This window comes from Hibiscus syriacus, unplaced genomic scaffold (genome assembly GCF_006381635.1).
Source record: "Hibiscus syriacus cultivar Baekdansim isolate YM2019G1 unplaced genomic scaffold, ASM638163v2 tig00110332_pilon, whole genome shotgun sequence".
Lineage (NCBI taxonomy): Eukaryota > Viridiplantae > Streptophyta > Magnoliopsida > Malvales > Malvaceae > Hibiscus > Hibiscus syriacus.
Window position 1 is genome coordinate 4,813,089 of NW_024062688.1, and position 12,016 is coordinate 4,825,104.

At 33.7% G+C, this 12,016-nt stretch overlaps 1 protein-coding gene across 1 annotated transcript; it reads right to left on the minus strand.

Annotated features, from left to right (window-relative positions):
- Positions 1 to 3,021: 3,021 nt before the first annotated feature.
- Positions 3,022 to 7,802, minus strand: LOC120119499 (glutamyl-tRNA(Gln) amidotransferase subunit A, chloroplastic/mitochondrial-like). Its single transcript, XM_039139311.1, has 11 exons — positions 7,772 to 7,802; positions 7,108 to 7,641; positions 6,403 to 6,714; positions 5,649 to 5,828; positions 5,466 to 5,560; positions 5,185 to 5,260; positions 5,030 to 5,107; positions 4,471 to 4,564; positions 4,264 to 4,313; positions 3,858 to 3,971; positions 3,022 to 3,381 (listed from the first exon to the last, which is right to left on the minus strand). The coding sequence occupies exons 2-11, from the start codon at positions 7,636 to 7,638 to the stop codon at positions 3,289 to 3,291; spliced, it is 1,623 nt and encodes a 540-aa protein (XP_038995242.1). The 5' UTR covers positions 7,639 to 7,641; positions 7,772 to 7,802; the 3' UTR covers positions 3,022 to 3,288.
- Between the last annotated feature and the right edge of the window lie 4,214 nt (positions 7,803 to 12,016).

A 12,016-nucleotide genomic window follows, 5' to 3' on the forward strand; every position in this document is an offset into this window, starting at 1 on the left:
TGGTTGTGCATTATGCAAGGAAAAACGTAACATGTTCTTTTATGAATGTAATATTTGTTCCTTTTCCCTTGACATCAAATGCGCTCTTTTATCTTCTTCGTATAGCAAGGTCAACCAAGAGTCCAAACATGATTTCCACCAACATCCATTGACCTTCATACAAAGTCCCATGGATGAACTCAAAAGATTCAACTGCACCTGGTGTCATCAACCATTGCTTCATGCTATCTACTTTTGTTTTCACTGCCCATCCTTTGTTTTCCATAAGAAATGCCTTGATGAGTTACCCCTTATACTTCATCACCCTTCCCATCACCTACACCCTCTCTCTCTCGAGTCTAATCAGAATTCTCTCCTTTGCAAGATATGTCAAACCCAACATGGTGGATATTTTTATTCTTGTTCTCTTTGCAATTTTAACATCAGTATTCAATGTGCTTGGCCGAGGCCCGTTGTTGAAGATAAAAGGCACCATCAGCACGCATTCACCCTATTTTGGAGACCAGCTGGATCATTCATTTGAGATGCGTGTGGCACTGAGGGCAAATATATTTCTTATATATGCTCTACTTGTTGTGTTATTGTCCATAAAGACTGAACAAAACTCCCTCGCATTCTCAAATTCTCACGACATCATCACTACCGTTTTTGCAAATATTTTCTTGAAAAAAAAGAGCTTACAAGGCAGGATTGCAAGATTTGCTTTGAAGAAGTGAAAGTAGTGCGTGGGAGTTACTCTTGTGTGAAGTCAGGTCGCAATTACGAGGTCCATGTGAATTGTGCCTTAGAGGATGAAAAACGTTACGACGTAATTGAGCAAGAAAGTCAATGTGTGAGGAGCTAAATGCAGCTACGCTGTCTTCCATCACTCGTGTTATTGAGGTGAATGAAGATGGGGAAGCCACCAAGATTGAACATTTCAGCCATGGAGATCATTGCTTGGTGTTAGCAGACAAGATGGAGGAGGAGGAGCAGTGTTTCCTTATGCTGAATATAAACATAAGGAAACCTAGTGTTTCCACACAAGATTAGATAATATAAACATCCTTAATCATTAATGAATCTGAACAAATTCAATCATATTCATAAAAACCCAATGTTTCCTTATGCTGTGGAAACCAAAAAAACTATGATTTTTTCTTAACCTCTACACTAGTTGATAGAAATCAAACTAAACAGCTGAATCTGCATCAAATAAATTTTCACCTTTCCAGCATTTATTCTCAGCAACCAATTTATCAAGTAAAAATGTGATTTTCAGAAAGCATAATGATAAAATTACACCCTAGCGTTTGACAAAATAATTATATCAATTTCTATTTTATATTTAAATACTTTTAACATTTTATTTTAGAGCAAAATACTCATGCTTGAATGAAAATCATCCTTGTAACACAAGAGCTTGCAAGGCAGGATTGCAAGATCTGTTTCGAAGAAATGAAACTAGAGCGTGGGAGTTGCTCTTGCGTCAAGGCAGGTTGCAATTACGTTGTCCATATGAATTGTGCCTTAGAGCATTCAAATCTATACGACGTAATTGAGGAAGAATGGTAATGTGAGGAGCTTGATGCAGCTACGCAGTCTTACATCACTCATGTTATTGAGGAGAATGAAGATGGGGAAGCCACGAAGATTGAACATTTCCTCCATGAAGGTCATTGCTTGGTGTTAGCAGACAAGATGGAGGAGGAAACTGGCATAAAATGTGATGGGTGCATGCCACCTGTCTCAACTCTGCAGGTCTATTCTTGTTCGGAATCAGATTGTCATTTTTGTCTTCACAAAAATTGTGCTGAGTTGCCAAAAATCAACCAACTTTGGTTTCGTCAATCTAATGCTACTCTTCAATCCAAAAGCCTCAAGCGATGTGACCTGTGCAGACGAAATTGTAGTGGTTTATTCTACAGAATTGGAGGATACTTCCATGTTTGCATAAGGTGTGCTAAAGTTGGTGATATCATTGAAGGTCAAGCACACCAACACTTTCTCTTTTTTGATTTCAAATGCAAGGATCAGCAGTGTCATGGTTGTGGAAACGACTGGCATTGGTATGGTGCATTCAGGTGTGGAAAATGCAAAGTTGATTTGGATTTTGCATGCTTGACGTTAACGCATTCAACTCTTCATAAACCGGATGAACACAAGCTATACCTTACTTATCATGATGATAATGATTATTCAAATCATTATTATTGTGATATTTCTGAAGGAGAAAGAGATCAAAGCCTTTGATATTATCATTGTTCGATCTGTGATACATCTGCTCATCCTAATTGTGTTCTTGGATAATTTTCATCTGTCAAGGATGAGATCAGATTGTCTGATTACTACTATAACCCACATCGTCATGATCTTTTTTTCTTAAGAAGATCGAGGGCTACCTGAATACTCTCATAATGGTAAGCTTTGCCTCAAAGAAATTACAAGTGTGAATAGTCTACATGCAACTTTATTGTCCACTTCAAATGTTGATAGTCATTCAAGTAAGTTTTCTAAACAATTAAAGAGTCTATTCTCTTTAATCATTATTTTTTCTAAAAAAAATAATATTCTCCATGGTTTAGATACGCAGGTCCAGAGATTTTACCCTACTAAAGGAATTCAAAGAGGACTTGATATTTCATTCCGACTTTTGCAAGAGAAAATAGTTCTAGAAAAACTCAATGAGTTTAGTCTATGATTCTAAGTGTTATAATTGTGTTACTTAATTTATGGCTTTGTGTGATTTGATTCCAATGTTAGTTTGGGGTTTGTTTAAGACTTATCTGGGTTTGTATTATTTGATTTCAGTGTTACTTTAAGGTTTGTTTGCGATTTATTTGAGTTTATATGATTTTAGTTCAATGTTGCTTTATGATGTTTGAAAAGTAGCAATTAGTTATTATTGAAAATATTTCTTACTTAAAAAAGATGAGTTGTACAATTTTTCTAAATTATATTTGCAATGTTAATTAATTAAGTTATTCTTTTATACTGTACCTATTTACAAGCCACCTACCTCAAATAGAACTGAAATGTCAAAACAGTACGTAATTTAAATGAATAACCGGCAGTAGTTTCCAGGCCATCACCTACTTTAATGAAAACGGGCACCCAAAACTTCATGTTATACGATAAACACACTTAAATATTTGGAGATAATGACAAATATGGGTGCCAACTTACCAATATTTTTTAGGAACAAAATTGCACTTATATGCTGCTGCTGCGGATAAATATAGACAAATCATTCAGGTGTCTCTAAAGCACTGACCATTGACACGCCATAAAGTGATGGATCATCAAAGTTCAGGCGAAAGCGCCATTTGAAATGAGTGGAGGAACAAAATTGTAACCTTGAAGAGTCTGCTCAAAGATGTGACCTACTCTCACCAACTTTTCCTGCAAAACATAATATCAAACAAATACATGCCAAGTTGTAATGCTTGTCTCTGTATATTTTGTGCTCCTTTTAACACAATCATACAAGCTTTTTTATGGTTCAAGTCCCACCCTGTCTGAAACTCTCAAGATTTATTATGGTTATCAGTATGATAGCTCATTATAATGATTGATTCTGATTCTAGCTATTCAGATCATGTCGATTGTAATCGTAACTGTAACAGTAACTTCCTCAAAGAAAAAAAACGTCCATTAACTGTGACCAAGTGTTCGAGGTCTACAAATGATAGTCTACGCTAAAAGGAGTAATCCCAAAAGCATGGGTGCTTAACAAACTCATACGCTGGCATTTTGACAGATAGCATCAACTAAATCAAGAGGTTAGTTTTCTCGGTTCCTATTTGTTCCTTCATGCATATAATGTGTTTGCCGAATGATGAATGAATAACAAGTTAGTAAAAAAAAGGTAAGCATACCTCATCAAATGCCGCACCAATCATTTGAAGGCCAACGGGAAGGCCAGCAGCTCCCCCTTCAACAAATCCACATGGCAAAACCAATGCAGGTAAGCCTGCCAAGTTAACATTGACCTGTATATGGGAATTAAATCTCCAAATGAGAGGAATTAAATCTCCAAATGAGAAGTGGGCAAAAGGAAAATAAGATACATATAAAATGCAGCAAACAGTTGAAAATTTCAATTCATAAAACATGAATTTCATCATTAAACACAGGAATTATCGTGAGGAAAACCAAAGCAATGTCTAAAAAGCCACAACTTATATATTCTTAAATAGCCAAACATTCATGGTAGTATTCAAAGCCTTATACTGCAGAATAATGACTAGATAAGATATAATCGTAGCGCCTAAACGAGCTTACCGTCATAATGTCTCCGGCATACATAGCCAAAGGGTCATTCTTCTTCTCACCTGCAAACATCAAAAACAACTTGGTAATTCAATTTTAACAGCTAATTACCATCCATACCCGAGTCATAGCAACCAGCACATCAACATGCAAATAAGGAACAGGGAATGGATTAGATAAACAAGTAAAATAAGAAAACGGGTAATACAAATAGCATACCAATCTTATATGCAGCGGATGGAGCTGCAGGTGAAATCAGGATGTCATTTTCATCCAATGCAGCCTTGAAGCTTTTCCGAATTATGGTCCTTACCTAAAACACTTTTAATCATCATGTCTTCTTAAATACCAAATGCTCCTAAAAGAACCATGGGCTTCAGTATATGACAAGTAAAATGATCGAATTGACATACATTCAAAATTATAAATGGGGTTAATCAAATACTTGGTACCCTTAGTACAGTCATATGCTCAAATGGGCACCTTAATTTCAAAATATCCAACAAAGTATTCAAATTTTGCTTCTGTTTACCGATACAAAAATACAACTGCCTACATTAGCTGAAAAATGTGTAGCATATGTCATTATGTTGGGGACACATATCATTTTCTAAAACTCAATCAGTAGAAAATCTAGTGAACTGTGAACAGAACAGTAACATACTGCATTTGGCTTTAAGGTGACGCATTAGATTTTATGAGCATATAATTACTTAATGAGGACTCATAAGATACTCATTGTAAGGATGTAATAAATTTACAGGAATGGGAATGATACCTGTTGAGCTCGCTTGTAATATGCATCATAATATCCAGCAGAAAGAGCATATGTTCCCATTAATATTCTCATTTTGACCTGCAAAATTTAAATGTATTTCTTGTCAAGATTTCAGATTGTTTACAACTAACATTATATCAAGTTTAGATGCTGACCTCTGACCCAAATCCTTTAGCCCTTGACTCTTTATAAAGTGCATTTAACTCCTCTGAAGAAGTTTGATTCCCATATCTGGATTTGTTGAAAATCACAGTAAAAATGAGCAATAGAATCAGAAACTTTATTATTTATCTTCACTCCTCACTCTACCCTCTCCAACCTCACTCTTTCAATATGTATAAAGAAAGTAAAAACAATAATTTTAAGTTCCAATCTAGCTTTTATTCATCAGCATGACATATGCTTGAAAATAGAAAAACACTTCATAGCATGTCACCTGACACCATCATATCTCGACAAGTTGGAAGATGATTCTGATGATGCAAGAATATAATAAGCCGGTAAACCAAGAGAGAAAGATGGCAAAGAAACCTGCAATAATTTCAAAAGAATAATGAACAAATAAAACCAATATGCATTGGATTCCACACAAAAAGAACATGGAAGTTATAAATTACACCTCTTTCAAAATGCATCCTAATTGTTCCAGATGAGCTGCAGCACCCTGTATTGCGGATTTAACTCCAAAATCAACACCAGCATCAACCGTTTCACGGATAATACCAACCCTTAACCCCTCCAATGGCCTGGAATCCAAAGAGCTTGCAGAAGTGAATTGAGAAGTGAAATCAGGAACCTCCTGAAATGCAAGAACATATATTATTGCAATAAAGCTAGAAAAATAATAATGCTAATATGCGTTCAACTCAAAATAGACAGATAGCACCAAGGCAGAAATAGTATTCAAAGTCTTGAGATTCTATTGCAGGCAGCATCATTGATGTGACTAAAAGCTGAGGGGCAGAGAAAATTTAGGATGTCGATGCAGAATTGGGAAGAAAAGTAAGCAAGAAGGCAAGAGAAAATTGGAGCCCTTAAACCAGGGTAGCAAAAAAGAAAACAGGAAAATCACACAAATAAAGAACCCTTCTCATCCAAAATTATTGCATCATGGGGACTTTCGCTTCAGTAAGCTGAGTCAGAGATACATTTGCTTAAACCATAGATGGTACTGCTCAGAACTAGACTAATTTCTAAGCAGCTCAACAAATAAAGAACATAAGCATGGAAATTTAGTTCCTGAATATGTATATAACTGCAGAATCTTCAAAAGAAAGGCAGATGTTTAAACTAAAGAATATATTCTCTGTATTATTGACACCAATTCGAAGAAAAATATCTCTGCCAGTTTTAAAATTGAAACAGCACTTAACTCGTTTACTGCTAGTCGCATCAAGTGAATCATGGCCAGAAATAGCATGAAGAAGAATCCCGGTGTCAGCAACAGACGAACCAAAACATCCGATAACATCAAGGGATGATGCATATGCCATAAGCCCAAATCTCGAAACACGTCCATAAGTTGGCTTCAAACCAACTACGCCGCAAAATGATGCTGGCTGCCTCACACTTCCACCAGTGTCACTCCCAAGTGATACAACACATTGCCTAGCTGATACAGATGCAGCCGAGCCACCTGAAGATCCCCCTGGCACCCGGGAAAGGTCCCATGGATTTGCTGTCACCTATCCAAACTAATAAATGCATTGCTAACTATAAACTGAAGTAAAAGCAATCATCAAATGGAGCTCCATTTAGCATTGTTGTTAGCACAAGTTAAGAGGTCTAAAGCTATTTTTCACACACCAAAAGCGAGTAAAACATTTCAGCTTCTGCTGTCAAAATCATGGTTTGACAAACAAAACTAGGAAGTTGCTTTTTGGATAAAATGATTTTATTATCCTCACATCTCTAAACTTTTATAATTCTAAATACAGATTTTTTGACATTTCAAATCCCTTGAGCACTTTATCTTGTAAATTTCCAAAACCACATTTTTTCACCATATTTATTTAAACACATTTTTCACTAACAAAAACAATGCTAAACAAGCAAATTGAATGGGAATTTAATCAAACCTTAAAAGCAGAAGCTTCAGTCGTACTCCCCATACCGAACTCGTCTAAGTTGGTCTTTCCAACAACAATGGCACCCAAGTTCTTCAACCTCTTCACGGCCGTGGCATCGAACGGAGGACGGTACCCTTCCAGGATGTGGGAGCCACCGGTGGAAGGCATATCAGCCGTACAAATGTTGTCTTTTATAGCCACGAGGACACCTGCAAGGGGACCCACTTCTTCATTCCTCTTTATCTTGTCGTCAGTTTCCTGAGCTTGTTTCAGGACCTTGTCCGGGTCGGATACGTGAAGGAAACAGTTAATATGGGGCTCCGTTTGCTTGAGACGGTCCAGGTAAGAATGGGTCAGTTCGACGGAGCTGAGTTGGCGGGAGAGAAGCAAATCGCGATTGGAGAGGATCTGTGATTGGTCTGTGAGGGAGGTCTTGATGACGGGCTCGGCGGAGGAGAGGATGTGGAGGGAGCGGCACCTGGCGCGACGGTGGAGTGGGAAGCGAGATAGATAACGCGGGGGTTGAATTGTTGATAGCATTTTTCCAAACGAAAGGACCCAAAATGGATTTTTCATTTTTTATTATGGTGACCCTACATCACAAAACAAAATAGCTGACCGCATCGAGAGAAAACGTAGATAGTTTCGAAGAAAATCATCTCATAAGCATTTCATCAAGCAGTTTCTAGGCACGATCAAACATCTCTTTATCAACTTTAAAATTGTTTTATTAAGCGTATGTATTCATAAATAATAATTTATCATTTAAAACAAATCCGATTTTACACAGCAATTAGGCAGTTCAGTGTTGTTTCATAACTATATAAAACTACCGAAATATTAATTGATTTAAAAACCATTTAAAACCTAACATTTATACTATTCATTCATAAACTAAAATAGTCAAAATTAAAATAGTCCTAAATTACTATTACAGACCCTTTTAAATTAAATTTGATAAAGCAACCCAATAGATATAATGTACATGCCTTTAATAAGTCAAAGATATGATGTCTTCATGATACTATCAATAGGTTTGATTTTCAAAAGATGCTCAAAAAGCTCCTCACTTCACGTCATTTTCTTTATTCGAACCTACGCATGAAAATCATCACGTACTAATTAAAACTTAGTGAGACAGTTATACAGCTAAAGTGAGTTAAAACATAAAATGCAATAAAATATTTTAAGACATAAAAAGAAATGTAATTTAATGAAAAAACATTGAAACTTTCAAACGGAACTATTTAAGCTGATTTAATCTTCAGAAAACTTGAAAATCACCATCTCATGATTTTATCAAAATCGTGTAAATCAACATCATATATAACAACTATTTCATATTTCTTTTTCATTTGTATATAATTCAAAACTTTCATTTTCACTTTCATATTCTTTCCTTTTAGATATTTTTCTTAACTTTCATATTCATTTTTCTTATTTACTTTCATAGCCCAATGCATATTTATGAGAACACAAGGTACATGAGTAAAATATAAGGTGCACGCAGGGCACATCACGGTGCCATTATTAACTGAAACATATAATGTACTCCAAGTGTAATCATAACATGAGCACCAACAGTGCATATCATAATATACACGAATGTACTATAACTTAACTGGAAAGTACTCAACTTAATGACATGTTAAATGTACCTACGACTTTCAATGCAACATATAATGGGCTTATATATCATAATAGAATCATTAATTAATCGACGTTTGAAAATTATAAACCTTAAAAATTCATCATCATAAAAATAGTACTTGGATAGTTCATACCCTAAAACACTCATAAAATTTGTTGAAAATATTATAGAAATCATCCATAATTAAAAGTTATAAATCATACTTGAAAATAAAATGAGGTTGATTTATTGCAAGTCGTCCTCAATCATAATAATTGAATAAATAAACTGAACTAACATTAATACTTTATATACAAGTCAAAATATAAGCCTCACTAAGCTTTAAGCTTGATTTTTTGTTTTCGATTCACTTCTATCACAAAATTTATCATAATTTCATATTCTGGCAGTTTGCACTACCTTCAAAGAAATATTATCTTTTTATCAATATACACACTTAAAAATTATTCTTCTTATTCCACTAGAAACTAGACTCGAATATGAATCTAACCATATAAGGAACTTATTTTAGTTCAACTTGTACTATTTATAGTGAATTTTCAAAGTTAACTTATAGAAGTTGTTTTGAGCATAATCTATTGCCGTGTTTTCTTACCTATCCTCAATTAAAAATTCATAAATTTTTGTATACTCATTGAAATCAGTAGTCGTTTGTTTTAGACAAAACTAGTCTCATATTAAAATCCAACGGTAATAAAATCATCCTCTAATCATTTATGTGGAATTTATGGTAATTTTCTAAACTTACTGTTCCGATCACAAATCTAGGTAGATTTCACCAATTTGCATTTTCAGCTTGTTCAGTAATTCTATTAGCTTACAAAATGCACATATATACATAAATCATAAAGTCACATAACATTTGAAGTCACATAACATTTGAAGTCACTTCTTACCATAGCAATTCCGTCACTGGCTCATCGCAAGCCAATGTTTGCTCGATAACATAAATACAAATTAAAATTGCACTCACCTGGTGTCCATAGCTTGTAAATCTTACTAGCACTTCATATTACGTCCTTAAGCTTCTCCTTAACTTTAACATTGCTTGATCTTGATTTCAATCATAATCTAAATGAACACCATTTACAAGACATACATTTCAAACCATATGTTATAATCTTACTAACATAGGCACACAATAGAAAATAAATTCCTAAAAACCTTTCAATGCTCATTCTATACAAATTTCATATCACATCATCAATGTTAACCTTAATACTTCAAATTGACCAATAAATTCATTTTTATCCAATTTCACCCAAACTTCACATAACATTCTTCAACTTTCTATTTTAACTACCGTTTACGAATTCTTTTAGAATTCATATCAACTTTTCATTGTATTCCAAATAGTCATTTGCCTTTTAGCTTCAATTTAAGTTTCAAACAACTTAATTTAATTTCCAGGATATATTTTTTTGACCAATCTCAAAAACTCCACTATTACCACTTAAGTCACTAACTTTCTCAATATTTGACATTTAATACTCAAACTTTGCCAACTTTCTAATATAGTCAAATTTCACATTCTAACATCAAATTCAATATTCTAACCTTCAATTCCAGCATAGTATATCATATTTATAACATTTTCACATAAACTCCATAATTTTTCATAATTGCCAAATAGGTCCCCAACTTTCATAAAATTACAAAATGGCTCAATCAACTTTCTAAAGCTTGTAGAACCTTTCAAACATCATTTCTAAGCCTAGAAAAATTTTCACAATTTTCCCCCAATTAATTCCTTAGGGTTGAATATCATAATGTTTAGGGTTCTTAATTTTTACTTGATTCAAGCTTGGATTCCACCTCTAAACAACATTTCAAGGCTTCTACAATCAAAGCCCTAACATAATTTAACCAAATCACAATTTTCTAAAACCCTAGGTCATGGTCAAATGGAATTTCACCCAATTTCAAGTTGTTTTAATCATCATACAAACTTTAGAATTAATCTCCAACATAAAAACATAAAAATCTTTCATCAAATCCTCAAAATCAAAAAATCCTACATAAACCCTAATTTCCAATTTTATCATATAAGCATGATCTTCATGTAAATGATAGAGAATTTCAAGGGGAATAATTCTCTATCTAATAGCTTAATCCAAAAATCAATCAAATAAGCTTAAAAATGAACTTGAAAAATTCTTATCTTAATAGACATGGTGGTTTACGTGTGGGGATGAAAGAAGCTGAAATTTCCTGATTTTTTCTTTAATTAAAACATAATAAACTTGGCTTAATCTAATATAAATAAATTTAAAATTCTATTAATGTAAAATTATCATTTTACCCTTAATAAAATATGATAATTTCAACTTACCATTGGAATATCTTTCATTTTAATACTCCAAAGTCAAATATGAACCACTAAAAATCCAATTTCCATCTTTGCCCTTTCAAATTTTCAAAAACTACAATTTAGTCACTAAATTTTCCAATTTCAGCTAAATATGTAAAATCGACTTCAATTCCATTGATCCACATTAAATTTCACTGTTATAAAATTTGAAAATGATATTTACAACATTTATCTATCATCCTTCAAAATTTTGTAAAATTCTGGTTCGATCCGATTATCCGATTTTCTTTTGGACTTTACTGCTTTATAGCTTTTAACACAAATTCTGGATCAAAATTATGATTCCCACGAAAACATAATTCTTGAGGTTGAACTATTCATTTAAGGGTCAAAATAGCTAACTTTTAAAAATTACCCTTTTGGTCCCTATTCTTTTCCACCTTTCTACTTTGGCCACTAAACTTTCAAAATTTATGTTTTGGTCACTAACCAAAATTTGGGGTATTACAGTACATCCAAACTAGATCCAAACCAAATCCAATCCAACCCGAATAAAATTAAATCAAATATAATCTAGACCCGAAATACTCGACCCAAACCCGATCTTAATGACTCGTTTGCCACTTCTATTACGAAGTAGTATTTATTCTAAATACTCTCAATCATTGGTCTAAATATTCATTTAACCACTAAGGTAAGTTGATTTATGCATGCTCTATGTTTATAGAGTCAAATATCAGATCACGAAAAAAATTATATATTAATTCTCACAAAAATAAACTTAATTACTAAATGATCTTTAGCCGCTATAATTGTACCAAAATCCAACTTAATTATAAATTAAAATTTGAATCAATACATCACAGTCTCCGTTTCACACAAATTATATTAGAGAATTGGCATTCAAGTGTTTAACAACTTAATTCTTACATAAATTGAATACTTACAGAAACATC

Coding starts and splice junctions, on each gene's coding strand:
- LOC120119499 (XM_039139311.1), bottom strand. CDS start 7,638: ATGCTATCAACAATTCAACCCCCGCGTTATCTATCTCGCTTCCCACTC. Junction 5,261..5,465: donor TCGAGATATGATGGTGTCAG/GTGACATGCTAT, acceptor CAACAAATCCAG/ATATGGGAATCAAACTTCTT. Junction 4,314..4,470: donor ATCCGCTGCATATAAGATTG/GTATGCTATTTG, acceptor TGATGTTTGCAG/GTGAGAAGAAGAATGACCCT.